This window comes from Melopsittacus undulatus, chromosome 4 (assembly GCF_012275295.1).
Source record: "Melopsittacus undulatus isolate bMelUnd1 chromosome 4, bMelUnd1.mat.Z, whole genome shotgun sequence".
NCBI classification, from domain to species: domain Eukaryota; kingdom Metazoa; phylum Chordata; class Aves; order Psittaciformes; family Psittaculidae; genus Melopsittacus; species Melopsittacus undulatus.
Window position 1 is genome coordinate 90,038,773 of NC_047530.1, and position 22,282 is coordinate 90,061,054.

The 22,282-nt window shown below is 40.6% G+C and overlaps 1 protein-coding gene and 1 long non-coding RNA gene across 3 annotated transcripts in view; one reads left to right on the plus strand and one right to left on the minus strand.

Annotated features, from left to right (window-relative positions):
* The window catches only part of LOC115947283 (uncharacterized), a 21,840-nt gene extending 12,000 nt beyond the window's left edge, over positions 1–9,840 (minus strand). Inside the window, exon 1 of the long non-coding RNA XR_004081225.2 lies at positions 9,696–9,840. This is a non-coding gene — a long non-coding RNA (uncharacterized lncRNA). The remainder of the gene's footprint in view (positions 1–9,695) is intronic.
* Positions 4,388–20,528, plus strand: MYOZ1 (myozenin 1). 2 transcript variants are annotated; one of them, XM_005153862.3, is made up of 5 exons: positions 4,388–4,551; positions 8,457–8,638; positions 16,237–16,480; positions 19,310–19,469; positions 20,290–20,528. In XM_005153862.3, exons 2-5 carry the CDS (start codon positions 8,459–8,461, stop codon positions 20,519–20,521), a joined length of 816 nt encoding a protein of 271 aa, XP_005153919.2. In that variant the 5' UTR covers positions 4,388–4,551; positions 8,457–8,458; the 3' UTR covers positions 20,522–20,528. The 2 variants fall into 2 exon arrangements, with proteins under 2 accessions (XP_005153919.2, XP_005153918.2); XM_005153861.3 differs by lacking the exon at positions 4,388–4,551 and adding an exon at positions 6,737–6,812.
* The last annotated feature ends 1,754 nt before the right edge of the window (positions 20,529–22,282 follow it).

Below are 22,282 nucleotides of genomic sequence, written 5' to 3' on the forward strand. Positions count from 1 at the left end.
TATATATAATATATTTTAAAAAACAATGAGAAAAAAAAAGCCAAATCAAGAGTTCTGCAACTCTTTTTTAGAACGGATCGAATCATGTTGAAATCTGCCTGAATGCTGAATACTTTCAGCACTGATCAGTCCTGGACTCCAGGGAAAAAGGAGAGTAGGGTCAAAGATTTAATTCTTTATCTTTGGAAAGTTAAAAGGGTGAATACTATTTGCCAGACTGACACTGCCAGACTTCCACATGATCAAAACTGCTCAGGAGACAGCCCTGCTGATACGCCTATTTTAGCTGCTGCTTGTATCCATCTAGCACTGTGTAACAAGACAGATCTCATCTGCTGCTCTTGAAATGCTTTTGCAGACATCAACAATTTGAAGTTAGACCATTTGAAATTAGGTGCACAAGAATGCAGTGCAAAACCAAATTAACACTAAAACAAAGGATATATTTGGAAAGAGGGAGGTGATCACAGTGAGATACAGACAGTTCCTTGTATGATTAAAAACTTCTCTCTGAAGTGCTGTAACGTTGTACAGATAGCAGGTGTACTACCCAGCTGAACTAAGTTGAAACTGCATGTACTCAAGCAAAGACTGAATTTAGCCACCAAACCTAACCACACTTCAGGTAAATCCCACAATCCCAGCCTTACCCCAAAAAAATAAAACAAAAACACAAACAAACCTAAATCAGCTCATCAAGCAGGTGTGTCATGATTTGAAACCTTGAGCATTGACTAGCATGAGTGGGTAAGATAACACTAAGAGCCCTACATAACTTCTTCTCTATGCTGAGTTCATGGCATTACTTATAGCACAGATATCAGATTGGTACAATATTCTCAGCGGAAAAAGCCACTGAGATCCTGAACCTGACACCACGGCTGGGCAAAAGTGAAGTCTGCTAAACCAATACCACTGCCATTTCTAGACTACTGAACTAAGTGTTTCTCAGAAGAAACTGTTCATAAAGAGGAGAAAGAAGTAGGATTCAGTTCTCAGCCTGGTGACTGAAAATGCAGACATATAACTTTATCTGAAGGTCGAGTAGGAGGTGAGAATCTCACTTAAAGATGTGCCTTGGTGCATAAGTGTCAGACACAAGATGGCTTTATCCAAATCACCCTATAAATCCTGGTGCCATGCTAATAAGATAAACCCTCTCTGACATTTCTTCTGGGTTCAAGGCTCACACTCTGTGCAGTACCCTCCAGCTGCACTCTTAGGTTTTGTGTCTAATCTGGTGTATGTATATATGCACATGCAGATGAAAATAACCTCTGAAGGATCAGGGTCACAACAACAGAACAGGACTTCATATAGCACTTTCTTTCAAAGAGGAGGTGGCCAAGCTCTCCTCAGAATTTCAGCTTGATGACAGTCACAGCCACAAAAGCACTGAAAAACCTAGATAAGAGACTGGTCTGAACCTTGGATTTTGCTATTGGAGTTTCTGAGGAGTATGATTGGCCTAGGAACCTAAATACTACCGACCAGCATCTAGGGAATAAAGGAATCTCCTCATTTGATCATTTCAGCCTCTAGATCCTATTTCTGAATCCTGGATTAATATCCTGCCCTGAACTCTCTACTCCTAGCTAACTTTCCTTCATATGCTTGTTCAACCTGTCTCATTTCCAATTCCTCACTACCCTGCCTACTTCTCACACAAGACCTTGACGTGGCATACAAGGTTTTTGGCCTTGCCCCTAACCCTGTTTGCCTCTTGCCCTTTGAGCTGGGTATCCACAGAGGAGTCTTGTCTCCTGGAGTTAGCTCACCTTGAATTGCTCTCAGTGCTTTGATTCTGGTCCTAGTTGCTGGGCATGTCTGCTCATATCCTGACTGAGATCCTCACACATCATGCTAGACATGCCTTCTCTTCATCTTCTTGCTGTTGCTTTTCCCTGTTCTCCCTTCAGTTTTATAAGAAGGCTCACATCTCTTACCTGCTCACCTCCAATTACCAGCTAGCCATGGGGCACTCTCCTCCCTTCCAGCCTGCTTTGCTCCTCTCTCCCTACAGCTGGCTGCTGGAGAAGCTGTGAACCTCTGAGGTGGGAGGAAGCAGAGGAGCAGCAGGTGATGCACATGGAATGGAAAAGCATCCACATTCTTCCTGGCTAAATCATCTTTTGGAGATGTACCATGCCTGAAAATCCAGCAGGTTTCCATATGATATCCATCTGGTGCAAACTGTTCCCCTAAAGTGTAATTTCTGCTCAGGAAGGCACAGAAAATGACTGCAGGAGTAATACAGCAGCTATAAATTGGTCTGAAAAAGGCTGCAGGAAGCAAGTAGAGAGGAGGTAGATTTTAGCATCGCTCCAGTGATTGCAAGAAGGTGACATATAGTGGTAGCTGCATTTCTCAGTTTCTTACCCCATAACATAAATCACATTAATTTCTTAGAATATTACCAAAATAGAGCTAGAAACTTCTTAAAATTAACAGGTAACTATAACACATGCCTTTGGGAAAGGAGAAGCAAATGTTTGCTGATTTTAAGCAATATAGCAGCACACTGTCTATTTTCACTATGGTCTGGCCCCCCCCATACCATCCCCTTGAGACAGGCAGTAGTACCCTTAATAAAGAGGGTTTAGAATGCAGGGAACTTGAATAGGAAAGCAGCATCTCAAAGAGCACAACTGGACATTACAGGAGGCGCTGAGCACTCTGGGCAAATGCCCACCATGGTGCTAAACCAAACCAAGAGAAATACATATGGTGAAAAAATATTACTCTTTGTAAAACTTGCAATGAGCAGGGCTTGGCCAACACCAAAACACCTGGTCCTCTATGGCCAGTGTGAAGTGTGGACAGATGGTCAGTTGTGGATTTGGCACCATCCAGCTTTGTACAGATGTAAATGCCTTCACAGGCATGAAGCTTGGTGATGGTGCCCAGAGCAGGCAGCAGGTGTTTACAGTTCAATTGTGCTATCCCCTGCACCTGTTTTACACTGGCACAACTCCAGGGAGTTATCCCAGATCACCAGAATGAGACTGTGGGGGCAGGATCTGGGCCAGACATCATTCTGGTGTATCTGCTGGGCTTAGTGAAGGATGCAGCACTCTTGGATACTGGAAATCTTATATCATGGTGTCACAGTCGATACAGATCAAGAAGAGTAAGAGCTGTGCTACAGGCACAATATGAAGTATACATAGTGGTTATATGGGTAGAAGCAAAAAGAAAATGGGAAACTTTAGGCCAGGAATTTGCCATATATGCCCTGACTCCAAGCAGTGTATTACTGGGCTGATTATTGCCCATAAGTATGATACAGCACTCTTAGAAAGGATCTTCCAAACAGTTACTGAGGTTAATGCTTTCTGCTTTAAACCCACTTATCACACTGGGAATTTTTATATGCATTTGGTGCAAATGACGCCAACTGCAAAACCTAGGAAAAAGGGAAAGTGACTGTCTCCTGGTACTCCTTTACATAAACTTTGCTTGAAATTCTCTGAACAAATGAATTTCCACTATTATCACAGTAGTTTTGAGTTGAACTTTAGGTTTATTCAGAGGGGAGCTTGATTTTGTTCCAATGTGAAATAGGAAGTTATGTTTTCTGTCAGATTTCCACTTTACATAGAAGCTGAAAGGTATGTGCAGTAATCCAGTAAAATGAGATACATTCCCTTCATCCTAGAACCATAACCCAACTGGGTACAGAAATAAAAAGAGGAGGAGCTGCCTCATAATGAACAGGAGCTAAAGAAGGGAAGTCATTTGCATGTACACCAATTGCAGGCAATCAACTCTATTTCTCTCATGAGTCAGGAAATTAGTTTCTTGCTATTTGATTCTGCTGGGTTTCCCATGCACATTGCACAGCTACTTCCTAGAACTCTGTAAATAACTTTCTAGACTTTATGGTTTTCCTACTACTTCTTTCTTCATGCATACAATTATTTTTCTTCTGTGGTTTCTGATGTATTATCTGAATGCCTGGCATTTTAGAAATTATGCATGAGAGTCTTGAAGACACTGGGTTGAATGATGGGAGTGACAAGGGAGCAGAAGGAAGGTATAAAACAGAGCAAGATCCAAGAGAGTTTTTGAGGCATTAATGACAAACAGGATATTGAGAAAGTTTTACAAATTGCATTAAAATGCAATGGAAGGAGGAAGGGGAACAATGTGTTGATTTAAAAAGAGAGGAAGAAGAAGTGAGGCACCTATGGAGTGAGCGGTCTTTCTGGGAACTGAAGCAGTGACTGCAGGAGACTTGAGGAGCAACCTTTTCCTTTCCCCTCTCCTCAGGGATGGCAGTAGTGCTATCTGAGACTCTTCCCTCTGGGCCATTGGCTATTAATAACCACAGGATGCCTGTGCAAGCAGCCTTCAGGAGTCAAATTCACAGCACTTTGCATCAACACTTTGTGCTGGGCAGAGTTTGCCTGCACCCAGGCACCCTGGGTGAGCAGGGCTGCTGGACAAGCCTCCCAGCAGCACCCAGAGACAGGCTAGGAGGAAGCAGCCCACTGCCAAGCTCTGGGGCAGGCACTTGAGCTGGCCTGAACCTGGCACTGCAAACCTGAGGTGAGTTGATCGGGTAGCAAAATGGTTTAGAGCAGGTGTTGGAGAGGGTAAAGACTGGTTTGGTGTGCAGCAAAACCAAGAAAATCACTGCTACAAAGACTGATGCAGAGAAAGTGAACCAAGGGTAGAGCTCAGGGGAGAAAAAGATAACTGTGGCCCTGGTTTTATGTGTGGGATACTGGGGAGGATGGGGACTGAGGGTTCATCAGTCTCTTTGTGGTGGGGTGGCTGAAAGAGCAGCAATCCCAGCGTAGCTCTGGAATCTGTCCATAGTGAAAGACTGCTGCCCCTTTTCTTATCCTAGATTAGCTGCATGCAGCAGGTTTTCTGCTCCCCAGTCCTCCTGGATTAGTGAAGGACAGCAGAATGGGACAGACTTGCTCTTGCTGCTCCTTGGGAATGAGTGTTCTAGAGGAGCACAGCTCCCCACCAGGGCCAGCATTTTCTGCCTTGCCCCAGGGAGTCCACATTTGAGGAATACAGATTATTTCCCTGTTTTGTCAGTCTTATGACCCATCAAATGGGCCAAAACCTCCTACCCCCCTGCCTCCTGGCAGCATTGCCCCTTTCCTGTCAAGCAGGGCCTGCTTCTTTTACATAACCAAGCAGATGTCCGGCTGCTCAAGCAGAATGTGCAGCACGTGCTTTATGGCTGCACCTGCTCATGCTTGCTTTGGGAATACACCAGGATGGGCTCTTTTATGATGTGAACTACACAGGCAGCATCTCATAAAAGAAAAAAAAAAATTAACAAAGGAAACAAACAAAAAAAGAATCCCTTGGAAATCTGAAAGAAAAACTAATTCAAGAGAGTACTTGTCAATGTGATTGGAGCTGGTTTGCTGTGCCTGGGCTTCTTTTAGCAGTTATCATCACCTCATCATATAAAAGTCATGTTGCAAAAGGAGCAATGGTGAAATGAAACTGCAAAATACACAGGAGATAAAAATGTCTTGATCACAACAAGGACCATGTACAAACTCATAGAGCCAACTGTTTGCTTGCTAGTTTTAAAATATAATTCATAGTTCAGTGTCTTCAGTTCTGAAATTTTAAGCAACTAAAGTGCAAAGAATCACAAGGACAGAGATGGTTAATTAGTGCTATTGCTGAAGCCAAAGGGTTTTGGTCACTTTCATTTGTACTGTATTAGGTGAGGATCTGTCCCCCTATATGCTGCTGTTTGGGCATAGACAGCATTGAAGGGAAGGCAAGACATTTGCCCTACTTACATTATGTGTGATAACCCCCCAAGAAGGACTCTGAGAAGCTGACTCAAGTGGAATTGCTGAGGTTACTCCTCATTTTCCCAGACTTTGCAGTACAGGGATCTCATTCTATCTGGGGACAGAGATGGGGAACACTGCAGCAGAAGAAATCACTCTCTTCCTTCCTTCCCCCTTCCAAATGATATGTGTATGATCAATACATAAGGTATAGGTGTAAGTGACTTCAAATGAATCAGGCAAACAACTTTTCCTTTATCAAGTTTGCCTGTGCCTTCTTCCTCCCGCCCTTGCATAACAAAACAGTAGCAGTCATAGCAGACAGAATTACTTAGGGGTTTGGTTATTTTGTTTTGGTTTCAGAACTTTCAGTCTAGTGGCTTTATGAATACCTATTCTAATTCTAATAGTACCATTAAATATCAAAACCAAACTTGCACATTATTCAAAATGCTCCCAAATAACTCATGGCCACATTCAAAATCCTTATACTAAAATATTGATTACCATTTAATGATAACTGCATGGTATAATATGGTATGATAAAACAAATTTTCAAACTGACATTCTGTTAGTGCAGCACAGGATGATAACAGACTACCACTGTGGCACATGTGGGCCTGGGAGACTGCCATGTTGCAAATAAAACACCTACTTTGGATTACAATGCTATATGACACAAGCAATGCTTGTGTTGAGATCTGCTGCCGTATTTTGTGTCATAATGCTAAGCCCCCAGAGAACACCACCATTTGCTGTTGATAACATTCTGTATAGGATGATACCACGCACTAGCTCCTTCATGTGGAAGGAATAGAAAAGAACCTGTGTATATAAGGAAGGCTGTGTATCTTGTAACTGTAGGATGACAACTAGAAGAGAGGCAAAAAATAAGTTTTCAGTGTTTCATTCTCCATTTCCTTGTGTGTTTAGAGCAAAGCAGAGAACCCTTTGTGGGAATGCCCCTTGCAGGGACTCCTGCTCCTGTTAAAAGGAAAAAGTCCACTAAACTCATTGGGAAGCTGACACAAGAAGGTAAGATACGCAAAACCGCACACATGAGAACTGTTTGGCTTTCAACCTGAATTTCAGCCTCTAAAATTTCGCTGTCCTATTCAGCTCCCAGATCAAGACATGCAGTGAACATATCAGGAGACAGAGCCACAAATATTACTGAAGTTCAGCCTGCAATCACATCACATTTTCAAATTTACTGTTCAAAAGCATTGTACATACACTCAGGTTAAATGTTGACCTACATCACTCTTTGTAAACTCATATTCTCCTGTAGCATTAATTTGGAGGCACACCAGTGTAAGTGGAAAGGGAGTATCATCTTTTATGTGAGCCAATATTACAGAGCCTAGCTATATTCTATGTCATTATCTCTCTTATTAAGCTTTGTCTCCAATTTATTTTTCCTCTGTGTGATAGAATTCCTCCAGCACTCATCAGTTGAAAAAGTTTGTTTCTTAGAGGGAGTAATACAGTAGGAAGAATATAACTTGGGACACTTTTCTTTTTACAGAATACCTGTGTATCGGGTAGGGTGACTTTTAAAATGAACTGTGATATTCTTATCTTCTCTTTACTTTTGACAGCAGGAAGAAGATTTTTAGGGGTTTTGAAAAGCATCATTTCAAGTTGCTCCTTTCTGCAGCCCTCAAAAAGGGCTGTAGAGACTTCTTTGCTAGGGTACAGGAATATATTTTTCTCTTTGGCCCTAATCCTTTATTCAGGTAAACAAATAAGTGAAAATCCAATTTCCAGTTAAAGGACATTTCCTCATGTGCTATGAAATAGTGCTATATAAAACTGGCTTGCTAAAAAAATATTTCTTCAGAGAATGTTTAATGAAATGAATGGGCTTATACCAATATTGTACTAGTTTAAGGATGGAGATTTATTCTCTGTTGTAAATGAGATGTAATGGTGCATAAGTAGTCTTAACCTTGGTCAATACAGAAAAAAAAGCCTAGTAAAAGTTATGTGTTTCTGAATGAAAAGCTTTAACTGCATTTCTGCAAGATTTTTACACTGAACCTTTTTTAATCCGTTGTTTTGATGGTGAATTGGTGGTACCAAATTGAATGGAAAGGAGTTATTGAATCACTGGCATATTAGACTTGAAGAGAACTTCAACTACTTTTCCCTTAAGAAATTCTCCTTAAAACAAACAAACAAAAAGATATAATAACACCGAAGCTTGCCATGGCTTCAGGATAATGTTTAAACCAAAGCACACCACAGTTGTCTTTATTTATTATATGTCAGCCCAATCTGAGGAACTGACTGCTACTCATCTAATTCCTTATGAGGGGACATGTAGGAAGCAACCAGACAAGACAGTGGTGCATTTTGAAATAATTCTAAGGAATTCTGCTGCACTTATTGAGGAGCTTCAGATGTGGAACACATGCCTCTAGCTCTACTCTTATGCAACTCTTCGCTGTGCAGATTTGCTTTTACGGCAGTCCAGAGTAAATTCCACCCATCTATACCCATGCTACATACACGTGTCATCAAAGTAAAAATTTGGTTCACACACCATTTCCTAAAACTTAATTTAGAAGAGAATTCTAATTTGTCTGCTTTGAAGTCACTACTGGTGCTGGGAAGCAACGCACAAAAAACTTGGACCAGAGCACTTCCTAAAGTATCCCATTCCATGTTTTGTAGTCATGCCACAAGAGGTGTCCAAGCTGAACTTGGGGAAGAAGATCAGCATCCCCAGAGATGTGATGCTAGAAGAGCTTTCTCTCCTCACTAACAAAGGATCCAAGATGTTCAAATTACGTCAGCTGAGGGTGGAGAAGTTCATTTATGAGAATAACCCTGATGCCTTCACTGACAATTCTGTGGTAAGTTGGAGATAAAAATTAAAAAGCTGCCCCACACACCCAGGGGAAACAGGAATGGAGTTTGCCCAAGCTCGCCTGTCTGAATGTGTATGAGCCGGGGCGGAGGGAGGAGCATGGGGAAGGGATATCTAGTGCAGGAAAAAGACAAATTTATATAAACACACAGTTATATTTCGTTTTGGCAGTAACATTAGTTTCCTTCAGCAAATACTTGGTATCAGACATGCACAAGAATGAGAAAATTCAGAACTGAGTGACAAAGGCGGACTGCATGTTTGGCAGGTGTTCAGAGCTGCACAGGGCTGGACTAATTGTTTTTGTACGTATTCCATTTCTTCTTCGCAATATGGAAATGATCCATCCAGGTCTAACTCTAGCTCCCGTAGTTGTGGTTCTATTTTTAGCCTATGATACACTTTTATGCTTCTGCTGGGCGGAGTCTTTTGCTCATTTCTGCAGGAAGTTCCATAAATGAAAATTCAGACAGAAACCTCTAACCTGGTACTTCAGTATCTTCAGTTTATTTGCTAGAAGCTACTTTTGTTTACTTCTAAACTATTTTCCTATCAGATATGGTGTATAAATTCAGACATCCTTTCCTCCCTGCCCCCTTCCCCATGAGTTAGTACTGTTATTTAAGCTTTGAACTTCTCTATACAGCTTGTTGCTGGGCTCTGAAGATACTTAACCTTTTACAAATACAACTTTCCTTTTATCTGATTGGCAGAAGTTCAGTGAAAAAAAATAGAAAACGTTTCAGGCTATATATGCATTTTGATGTAGCATCTCGTCTTCCGATGTTTTTTAAAATTTATTTGGTGTCATTTTGCTCCTTTATGGCATCCTTCCAGTCCAAGGATACTCAAGCAAAATAGTAAAACTGCCAAACAAAAACACGTTGTTTTACTCCAATTTTTCAGGGTTTTTTATGTTTTCAAAAGCAGCAGTAAGTAAATCTTCGTAGTTCACTTCTAAAAATGACAATTTGGGAAGCAGGAAATTGAAAGATGCCTGAAAGACAAAATGCCATTAAAATCACAACAGTAAGTCAGCTTACAGATCAGGGATGACAAAGCATATCCGGTGTTAGACTTCCGGCAGTTTCTTCATCAATTTGTGCTTTAGGTACTTCATCTCTTCAGTGAGGTAACTCCTCAAAGGGATGCGAGAATGAATGGTGTTTTGAACTCTGGACTCTTTAGATAAAAATCCTAGAAAAATACATTGTTTTTATAAATACTCAGCAATCTCAGAGCTCCTAAAACATATGAGAGCCAAGTTCATGTTAGAATCTGCTGCAGTGAGGAAGAGTGAGACAAAGGTCTTTTCCAACCTAGTTGATTCTATGAGTCTATAATTCTAAATAATAAGGTGAGAGAAAAAAAAGTCCAAAGTTACAAAAATTTGTGGGTGTCACTTAAGGGTGTCCAAGCAGAGTAATACAGAGCAAATGAGTTGTGACAAACTGACTCAAAACTGGACATGCACAGGGTCCTTCAAAGACTGACATTGCAAAGGCTGATGACAAATGCTTCATTTTTGTTAGCTGTTTTTCCTACTTTGTTATTCACCCATACATGACTTTCACTCCATACCCTTTCTGTAGTCAATTTCTCCCTTTGTTCTGTAAGAACACCTCTGCTCCCAAGCTCTTTGAGCAAGACTGTAAGATACTGTGCTGTGGATAAATGTATTTTGGTGTTAGACAAAAGTCTTTATGGCTTTGCTATATGAGAACAAAGGCATGGTCTCCAAACAGCAGCTGATACTCTGCTTTAAAATCCTCGATGATTTGCTTTCATGGCTACCTTTTCTCCACATTTATGATACAGATAACAAATCTCCACTGGTCATTTCAGGAAGACTTTGGTCTGCCCTAGAGCCTGTGCACAGGACCAGCTTAGGAGGATCACAAACATAATTGTTACCATTTGGTAGCTGCCCAGTGTGCTCTGTTCAAGGACTCTGCCAGGCTGCATCCACTGCCGCCATGGATAACTATTGTCATCATCACAGCCAGCATGAATTAGCATCTTTGCTGGCAGTCAGAGCAGGGAGAAGAAAAGCTGAGTGACTGCAGCAACAGAGCCATCCTCTCTGAGAGCTGGTTGCTGTTGGGCAGGTAAAGGCAGCAGATCTGTAGCCCCACTGTTATCTTTCAAACAATCAGGACAGTGCGTGACCTTAGCACCAGATAACTTTCATCTAAAAGGGCTTTTGATTGCAATGTTTGATTAGCTTTCTGTTCCCTTCCTTTCTTGCTCCTGGCTCTGCTCAAAGGCGGATGCAGAAAACTTAAACAAAAGGAAGCTGTGGGAGGAAGATAATGGCAGAGTAAAGAATTTCTAGTGCTACTTCCAGTTACTTCCCCCTCCCAGTTAATTTTCACATCCTTTACTCCTAAAGAAGTCTTTGTGCCTTTAAAGCTGTGGTACAGGGAAGGGATTTAAAGCTGGTGGTGTGTTTACTGCTTTTATATAATAGATTTTTAACTGTCTTAAAATATTCTCAGACACACTCAGCAAAATAGAACAGGAAAGGTCTGGGGTTGAGAACAGACTGGGGTTTTTCCCTAAAAAAAAAAAAAGTTTAACAGCAAGGTAATGTAATATAAAAATACACAGAGAGAAATGTTATTAAAAATAAATCAAAACCATATAAGGGGTTCCAGAATAGCCTGTGCCATAGCCATAAACCTTCCACACAAGGGAGAAGACCTCAGCAGTCATGTGTCATTGACCCACCCTCCTGCTTCTCTCCTCCTACTTCTCCTCCAGCCAAAGAACCACACTGGACAATCAGATCACTCTCATTACTTTTAGCAGAGAAAACACATATGTAGGGTGTGCATGAATGTCAGACCAGCTCCATGCAAAAGTGAAAATCTGTCAGTCTTTCATTAGTGCAGCTTCATCAATAAAGACAAACTGTAGCTAAACCCACAGACAAAAGGACTGACCATTCCCAACATGAGCAAAGCGAAATGCGCTATGTACTGTACAGCTGTGTTCAATGCTGTGACCCTCTTCTCTTGCAAATACACAATACAATAAGATGTTTTTTGGGAAGACTGAGACTGACACTTTTAGCACACTGATACCCTGACAAACAGGGAGTGCTCATGTGACACCCTCATTGTTTGCTGCTAGGTTGGAGAAGCTGGGCTCTGATGAGCCCTGTCTAATAAATGAGAAGGATTTCTTCTCCTCACCCTATGCTGTGCCAACCTGTCACAGGGACTGTGGTTCTCTCCATGTCTCAGAGGATACTATCAACCTCACTGTGGAGCTGCAAGATGCAATTTACTACTGGCTAAAGACCATGATGGAATCCTACCTTGATATGTGCTCTATTGCTGTAGCATCTGACCAACTATAGCATGAAGGAAATTGCTACATTAATTTTTTAACAATGTAACTGAAGCATGGGGTAAATTAACTCATCACCCAAAATCATAAAGAAGGTCTCAGTCTTATCTCCTGGTCTCCTAAATTCTACTTCACAGTTCAGCAATTAACAGATCAGCAGTTCACAAACCTGTTCCCCACTTCATAATGTTAAACTTATCCGGCTTCAAACCCATCAAGATCATGTGAAACTATTTTTCCCAGCTTTACAGCCCCACTCATTATTACCCTAACTCCTAGACAAAGATAGGAGAGGGTCTCAGGTTATGACCTAAGTAGAGTGAGCCAGCTGAGATGTAACTTTTCTAACAAAATGAGATTTGCTGTGCTGCAGATGGCTTAATGCAGAAGACCTAGAGGCCCCAACTACACTCAGAGCCATGTAAGTGTGAACATGAAGTCTGATGCCTTTTTACTCAAAAAATGACTGGTATGGAAACAGCAAAATGACAGAAAGGAAGAGCTTTTTATTTTCCATAGCTGTTTCCTGGAGCACTCTGAGAAAACTTCTGACTGAAATTCTGAAATTCAATTTCTTTCATCCACAAAGAAAATGTTGCAAGGATGATATAAAATATACAAATAAGACATAAATGATTTGGGCAGTATCAGATGAAAATTCCTATTATTTAGATGTGTGAATTCAGGCATAGAGATGAAAAAATAATTTGCCCAAGATTAAACTGTAAGTCAGAAACAGACCTGGAAACAGAAAGCAAGAGCTCAACCTGTTTTAACTCTCAGGGCAGCATGCTTAAAAAAAAAAAAGCTTAAGATACAGCTGAGGTTACTTTTTCTTTTCTTTTTTAATTTTTTTCCTTTTCCTTTCCTTTCTTTATCCTTTTTTTTTTTATAAAGTCAATCATAGGTTTCCAGGTTCCAAAACAGACTTTGGTAAAAACAGTAGGAAGTCTCTGAGACTCTCCAAGTGTCTGAATTTTAAATATCCCATCCCACTGTTAAGGAACATTTGAGTGGCTGTCACTGAGAAGATTCAGTCACAGTAACTTCAGAAGTGTTAGTAACCACACAGGCATCAAACCTTTGGGAAGCTCTTTATCAGTGAGGTGGAAATAGAAACACATTTGGTGGCCTCAATCATTCTCTTTAGGGCACAGCAAGGAGCTGATGGGAAGCACACAGTGTCTCCTCCCTGGGACTGCCTTGCAGTGACGTCAGGGCCTTGAGAAGCTTAGAGGTCTCAGCTCCGTTAGTTGGATCATCTTTCATTATCTATTTTTCATGAGACACATGCAGTAGATCCAGAGAATTCAGAATTCATCTATCTGGGTACTCAGCCTGCAGGATCAGGCTCTTGCTGTCACTAAAGGCTTTAAAGACATGAGCCTAATTTGTTTAGCCAACCCAGGGAACATCACACGAACTTACTACATTTGTTCCCTTGTTAAAGTGGATATAGGGACACCCAGAGACTGGGCAACATCCCCTGCCTCCAGTAACATGCAGACAGGGCAGACCATACCAGGAAGGAGCTGTGTGATCTGCCTCAGAGCCAACTAGAGAAGGTTATTAGCCTTCTCAGTTGACACTCTGTGGTGGTTTACACACTCCTACACTTCTCTCCTGGGATTTCCACCAACAGGGTCAATCAACCCTAACTGAAAGGTTGGTTTTGTGATGTAAATATGCATATACATAAAAGCTCCACATACTGTTAGCAATGGCTCAAGACACACATTTCCCTCGAGTGTAAGCCGTGTTTCACTCTGAATACCCTGAGCAGAGGCATGATGTAAGTACTGAGGACAGAGCTGCACCTACCCAGCTTTGGTTACATTGAGACTCCTGCTTGAGGCTGCTGCTCCTGAGGTCTCCTCTGTTGGAATGAGCTCATCTGAATCCGCCAAAGTTCAAGATTTCAAAAAGATTAATTTGCCTTTGTCCCCTGCTAATCTGAGCTAAGACCATATATTGTGGAGGCCAAAACTAAAGACAAATATATTTTTATTCTAGCAAGGGAGTAGACTGGGTTATTACATAGAAAATGGGTCTTTCCTATCTAAATGGAGATGTCTGCTGAACATAGGATGTTTTCTCAGGAGGTTCATGAAGAATCCTGAGACCAATCAAATTAATTTCATTTGCAGCTAAGTAAGATTTAGGCAAACCTTGTGTTTCAGAGAAACTTCACTCCTCTTCAGTGATAATACTGCAATTATAAATAACACCAGGTGACAATGATGTTCCTTCCTGGTCAAATCAAGTACTGCTATGCACAAAATCAAACCAGCACTTTTTACTGTATCACATGTTATGCTGATGTTTCATGACTTTTTTTTTTTTCCAGGAGAGTGCATATAAGTAACCAGAGGAAATTAAGTAAGCATTTAATTATCTGGCAGGGCAGGCAGCATGGGTGAAACTTAAAAAAAACACAGATGCAAATCATGTTTTGAAATTACTGAGCAAATGAGGAGTAGCATTAACCTTGGATACATATTAACATTTTGAGAATAACCTCATTTTGACCTCTAGACCTCAAAACACCCTTCTTTCAGTTTGCCTTTTTACAGCTACATAGCTCTCATGCATAACTGAACAGATTGCCTTACTAGCTCCTGTGCACAGCTTAATGCTCACAATCTCTCCCCTCTCAGTGCTTCCTGACATTCAGGGGAACATTATCCCTCTGTTCCTAAAAAGGGAATTCCCTACAGCTAGGAGGACAGACAGTCCCTAAAGGCCCTGGGGGCACCAGCTCTGCCACTTCAGCCTGCAGCTGGCTGCTTGCCTGTGTTGCAGCCCGATGACCTGCCGTGAAACCCTGGACACTGCTGCTGGAGACACAGGGAACTCAGGGTACATAATTCTGCCTTGAGCCTTGTGGGGTTTTCACTTCTCATCTATTTTTAGCTGACCGAACAGCTGGCCTTGGAAGCCTGTTTACAGCCTGGAAAGCTTCTTCTTTTTGCTAAATTGTACTAGGTGTACAAGTCCTGAGAAAGCTTTAACCCTTTGAGAGCCAGGCCTGAGGCTGGCACTCCTGTCTGCCATTAACTGCCTGAGATGAATTTATTCAAGCAGAAATACAGCACAAGGAACCACAGATTCATTCACTTCATCTCTATATTTGTTGCATCTTTGTGCATCTACAGCCAGTTCCCTAGTCCAACAGGAAAAACCGTATGTGATGCATAACCCAGGTTACTTTTATTATACATCCATGTGGGTTGTAATACATACATAAGAGATACTTTTTTATATCTGATAGGAGTTAAGCTTTGATCTTGTTTATGAGCAATACATAAAATATGTTTCTGAACATATTGTATCAGTTCCTGTTCCCCACAAGTATTTATTAAAATTGGTGTGCAAAAACAGGACCCTGTGCTGGCACCAAAGGGTGGATAAATCCTGCACTGACTGTTTGCTCTTTCACTATGTACTACAGGAATTGTGCAGATTCCAGCCTGGACTTGGCAGAGAGGATGGCCTGGCAAATAAGACCAACTTGCTTTTACTGATGGACAGTTTGCTTTCTTACCCAGTTGCTGGTTAAATTTGGTTCATTAGTGCACGTGTTACTACATGCAATTCCTGTCATTTTCCTCTTGTGGTGTCCAGAACATCTTTCATGTTTTTCCAGGCTGCTATCTCTTCAATCCTGCAGATGTAAATATCCTTCCCCATGAAGAACTTCCTTCATATGGAAAATAGATATGTGGGTAGTCATCTTGCAAGCTTTTATTTTGTCACAGGTACACTGTTGTTCTGCTGCCCTGTAACACTTTGCTCCCACACTATAATTGCGCTGACTTTGCTGGGCTATCTTAATCTTGACACGAAAACACTTCCTATGTAGGAAGTATCTCTCCGGACCTTTACCTGCTCTGGTAAAAGGTGCGTTTCCTTTCCCTTCCTCCTGTATTTCATACTGATCACTGCTGGAGACAAAACACAGATTGTTCTCTTCTCACCCAGATGAAATGATTGTGAGATGTCCATTAAAAGGTGTGTTTCCTTTGCCCTTACTACGGTTCAACAACTTACTGTTCAACAACTGCTTCTATACGTAATATAAAGAATAACTCACATAAAGTTCTGCCACAGAATTTTCTAACTGAGACACAAAACTGGTCAGATTACAGAGACTCAGGAGTTCATGTTCTGAAATGTAAATGGACCATGTCCTGTAACAGGGATTCCTATTGTTCTTTTTTCTTGCCCTAGGATCACTTTCAGAAGTTCATCACACCAGGAGGGCATTACGGTGAAGATGCTCAAGGCTATGCCCATGGGAGGATGGTAGGAGGAGTGACAGCTGGACAGCATGGGCAGCATGGCTCCAATAAGCAGCAGTATCCTGGTGCTCCTCCTAGGCCTGGAAGCAAAGGAGGCCCTAGGGACAGCAAAGGGGAACATGCTGGGGAATCAGCTGGAAGTGGTGGAGAAGGAGGTGATGGTACTGGGAAAGGCAAGTATTTCTCTGCAGGACTAAGAAATAGCTAAAGCTGTCAGAGCTCATGCCAACCCTACTCCTAGGGACAAGTAGATAAATTTGTCTAAAACACAAAATAGTTTCAAACTAAGTTCCATTGCAAAATCTAGAAAAGTTGAACTGCTCTCAGCTTGACAGTTTTGTTTGCATGCTTCTGTGCTGCTTAATCATATGCAAGAAGCAGAAATACCTTCCTTGGATGGACCAAAGAAATTATAGAAAGCATAACTACTACATGAGCTCCTAAGGTTGACAGAGCAGAATGCCAGTATTTCATATTTTTGCCTCTCAAGGGTTTCACACTGACCATCACTGGAGCTCTTTTGCTCAGTAGTCTGACCTGACACATCAGTTTCAAGTATATGAGTCCTGATTTCAAATCAAAGTTTCCATCTAAATGAACAGCACCTTCTGGATAACCTTCAGAAAGGAACTGCATATTTGTAAAAGTTATCTGGTAATCACCACTGGTCTACTGAAGCAGTATCTTTGCTAGTAAAAGTATTTTTCATTGAATTTAGTCTTGTATGAGAATCATCAGATGAAATTGTTATTTCAGCAGTCCCTATGGGATTTTACAACAAAAAGTAAATTTGCTTGGGAACCAGGAATCACTGCCATAAGTGACCAAATGAGTGACTTGTAAAATCCAAGGTAGCTCATTTACATGCTGGAAGCATGTGCACTTTGTATCAAAATCTGCTTTTACATTTTTGATCATCTCTGTGGAAAACTGTATAGAGTATAAGCCTTGTTACAGGAGATTTTTCTCCATTGTTATCCTATTTCTGTGTGCAGGAAGAGGGAGGATTAATATCATCCCATATTTTTCACTGCAGAAATGGATCCTAACTGCATTTATTTTTCAACCCTAGCAATCAATTTACTTCTAGACTGCTTAGTTTCAGTCCTTCACACAGAAAGCAGCAGATAGTTGGTTTTATTTTTTAATGAAAATAAGATTGTTGTACATGTCTGCAATTCTCTAAAACCAAAGCCCAGGATTTGGCAAGGTCTGAATAAAATAAGACAGACAAAGAAGCTGTGATAAGTAAGAATATTTCAGTTAAGGGTAGTAATATTCATTCTTTGCCACTTACTTCATAAGATTGTTTCCAACACAAACTGTAGCACCATGAAAGCATCAGAATGTCCGACTCCATTAACCTATTATTCCTATCTGCTCTAATCAAGCTAAGCAGAAGTTACGGCTCAGGAGTTTTAAGGTTTGTGAAGGATGAGTATCTTAAAAGCATGCTATGTATCAATACACAACCAATGCTCTTATTAACAAGCGAGTATTATACAGAATTGGAAGGGAAGGAAAAAGAAAAGGGACACAGAGAATGAAAAATTTTCTCTAAGCTCATCTGCTTAGTGAAGCAGCCAGAAGCATATGACTGAACAGCAAAGTACAGCTCTGTCATTAACAGGATTTCAACTTCCAGAGAGAGCCTGTCGTATTTTCCAACTGCTTTTAGCCATTCTGAGGTGTTTGAGCCAGATTTGCCTCTAACATTCTGGTTCAGGAGAGGGAAAATATGAATGTCTGTTCATGTAATCACAAAAAAAAATGCCAATTTATAAAAATACTGAGGCAAGGGAGATGATAATTTTGGAACATTCAAAAATGAACGATGAAGACATTGATAAAGATTGTTGTGGACTGCCAAGACCCTCTATGCCCAGCTGGCAACTAAGCACCACACTGACTCCCCCCTACCTGGTGGGATGGGAGAGAGAATTGGAAGACTGAAAGTGAGACAAAGACAGTTTAACAGGTAAAGCAAAAGTCGCACACACAAGCAAAGCAAAACAAGAAATTCACGCACCACTTCCCATAGGCAGGCAGGTGTTCAGCCATTTCCAGGAAAGCAGGGCTCGATCATGCATAATGATTACTTCAGAAGACAAATGCCATCACTCCCAACATCCCACCTTTCCTTCTGCTTTCCCCAGTTTTATATGCTGACCATGATGCCATAAGGTACGGAATATCCCTTTGGTTGGAGGGAGGGGTCAGCTGTCCTGGCTGTGTCCCCTCACATCTCCTTGTGCTCTCCCAGCTTGCTCACTGGTGGGGTGGTGAGAAGCAGAAAAGGTCTTGATTCTGTGAGTACCATTCAGCAACAACTAAAACTTCCCTGAATTATCAACACTGTTTTCAGCACAAATCCAAAACACAGACCCATACTAGCTGCTGTGACTAAAATTAACTCTGTTCTAGCCAAAACCAACACAGAGCCTGAAATATGATGGTTAAAGGGTTTTGGTCAGTTTGAGTCAACTTAAAAGTCTGAGTCTATTTTTGGAGTTTACACTCAGGGCTTTGTTTGATGCATCTGATGATGATGGTGAAGAGGATCTGGAGGGGTTTTATCAGCTATGATCAGACGGAGAAGAAAGAAATAAATTATGAAATTAGATAGCATTTTGCCTTGTATAAAGCTTCCCCCGAGGTAGTGAAAGAGGTGACAGGGTAGGGATACTGGTTCTTAGGGCAAGAGGTTTTTATTTGAGTGACCAGGGAGAAGAATGAAAAATCAGCTTTCAAATATATGCTTTAATGTAAATTCCTGGATGAGTGGCTTTTAGACAGTGCATACCTGCTTTCATGGATAAGGTCAGAAGTGGTGTATGCCAGTCTCTTTTAAAAGAAATCTAACCATAACTTCTTGGACTTGATCTAGGAGTTTCAGAATCTGGAAATTAAGCTGGTGTCTTAACTTCAGTAGCAGAAATAAAAAAAATCAAGGTATTTTGAGCACAATCTAACAAGAGTGTATTACCTTCCTCTGTTTACAGATGGCAAGTCAGGAGGCAAAAAAATCACTGTATTTAAAACTTATATCTCCCCCTGGGAACGAGCAATGGGTATCAGCCCTGAGGACAAAAGTCAGTTCACCATTGACTTACTGTCATACAGTCCCAAAGCTGATTTCCCCCATTATAAGTCTTTTAACCGGTAAGTCTTCTTGGTTATTCAGGTCAGTTTATTTAGCATGAGAAAACACAACCTTGGCCACAGCCCTCCCATCTCTTGCAACGTAAATAAGGTTTAGCTACATGCCATTTTGCTTAGCACAGTCTTCCGTGGATGAAACATCTAGAGGCCTACAAAGAGAAGACACATAAAAAGCTAGAGATTTTAATTAAGTTTATGGGCTGAAAACCTCTGCAGCTGCATAAGAGGATTTTAATTCTATTTCCATTCCCTTCTCACCCCATCTGACCAGGGCAATTTAGGTTACCATTGTTTATTACTGCAGCCATTTGAAGTTCAAGAAAAATACTTACGATCAGATGACATATATTTCACAGCACTCCAGATAAGAAACAGAATTTCCTGCTGTTTCTTATAAGAACTGAGAGTTTTACAAATATTTCTAGGGCAGCAACAGTTTTCTGTTAACCTCTGTATATAATTTTGCTACCTACTTCCATAGCCTCAGGACATCAATACCCAAGACAAACAAAAATCCCACTCATTTCTGCAATAATGCAGCCTCTGCCTCCTGTATGTATGGGGTACCATCAGGTCTGAAAAGTGTATGATTTAATAGAGACTGATGCAACAGGAGTGAAGAAGTATACAGGAGCAGAGATGTGGTGGTTTGTTTTTTTTAGTACATAAGCAATGGATGTATGTATGTTCTCAGGAAGGATTTGTTGGCTAGTCTACTGCAACAGCAGTAAGATTTACAATCTCCATAACTTTGACTATTTTCTAAATCCTGTCATTTACCTATGCTGTGTTCACTAACTCCATGTATTCCCCATGCCAGGACTGCCATGCCTTATGGGGGTTTTGAGAAAGCAGCCAAACGGATGACCTTCAAAGTGCCTCAGTTTGATATTTGCCCTTTGCTTCCAGAATCTCTCATGATATATAATCAAAATTTCAGCAGCAGACCCTCCTTCAACAGAACCCCTATACCATGGATGCCTTCAGGAGACTCGTCTGAGTATCATACTGAGATCAATGTGCCAAGGAGTGGTGAAACAGAAGAGCTGTAAACCCCTACTGTCAAAACCTTCCTCAGCCTTTTCTATTTGTAAGTTGATAGTAAGGAGCTGAAGAGTGCAACTCTAGTTCCATTAGCCTTTCCTTTCATTTGGCCTTAGGCCAGGCAAGTTCCTAGCAGGTTCTAAACTTATCTTTGCCGTGGAGTTAATCCATCAGAAACAGTTTGAGGGAAAGAAGCTTTTTATTCACCAGGGCATAAAAAGGCAAAACTAGGAAGTGTTTTTCTGCTATATGCTACCTGTCTGCTCCATCATGAATCTGTTTTGTCATATAGTAACAAGTAATAAAATACCAAGAGGAAAAAAAGCTTTTTTGTTTTCTCCTTAAAAAATGCTGCTGAATCAATTTGGGGAATAGCAGGAATAAAAGTTTCAGTCTTATAGCTAGACTGTTAGTACTTGGAGAAAGAGTGAGGACTGATGGGGATGGTCATAATATAGGTATATATCCAGGTGGCTTGGATAAATACTGCAAAACTGATGGTGGAGAATGATGACTTTGAGAGGAAATGATACAGGTAATCTTAACAACATCAGAAGTAAAATAGCAAGTCAACTCTGTCAGTGTAATAAGACAGATTAAAGTATTCCACTGTCACCTAAAATTCCCAATTCTCCACGGTATAAAACAGGTGATAGCTTAAGCAGGGTTTTTTGTTGTTGTTTTCTTTTTTTTTTTTTTATACAGAGAAGCCAAGAAGATAATAGGTTGGGAAGGAAAAGAGACACACCCGAGTGAGATGACTTGCTCATAATTACAGAGCAAGAAAGTAAAAGCTTTAATTATAACAGAAATAATTTGACACCTGCCACAGTGCATTATTTATCCAAGTACACAGCAGAGTCTACTCCACTTCTTGTAACAGCTTTATCAATGCAACACATACCAGAAGAAAGGCAGGCACTGTGGAAAACAAATAAAGAACTTTATTTTTCTACATGAAATACCTTCTGTTTCATGAACATTTGCACTGACACATAACACTCAAGACTGCTGTTTCATTACCATACCCTACCTTAGCCTGCATGGAGACTGGTTTGGAATTCTCTGTCCTAGATCAACAATTCCTCTTAAAAACAGGGATAAACAGCTTATTTAGAGGGACAGCTTCCATGGAAGTACTTTTAATTTAGGAAATTTTCCTCCTAGTCTAGAAACCCCTGCAATCATATATTTGATTTTCATTCTGTTTGGATAGTTATGAGGTTGGCTTTGTTACTCCTCTAAAAGGCTATTGCCAAGGCTACCCTGAGATCTCTTAAAAGATGTGCAAACAGTAAGCTGCAGAAGTGATGTATGAGTAATTTCCCAACCTTTTTGCTGAAATGGCTATAGAACATTTATTATATGTCCTATTAAATGATTAAGAAGTATCCATAACTCGGTTCTGTAACTAAATTTAAAATTTGGTAATCTGATCTTCTGAAAAACATTTTGACAAAAATAAAAAGGGCTGAGTTTTTTTACATGTTCTTACAAAGTATTTGAAGTTTCATTTGAAAACAAATCCTCAGAAAAACTTGGTTTGTATCTTTGGATAAAATGGATCCAGGAATTAGCTGAAAACAGACTTCCCACACTGATTTAATTTTTTAATGCCTACATAAATACACAGAAATTTCACTGGTGAAAGACATCTAAATGGGAAATTCTCATATTCTACTATTAGTTTATTCTATATTTGAGCTCTGCCTGAAGATAAGGATGCTGTATGTTTTTCAACATTTTTAATTAATCTAGCTTTTTCAGTT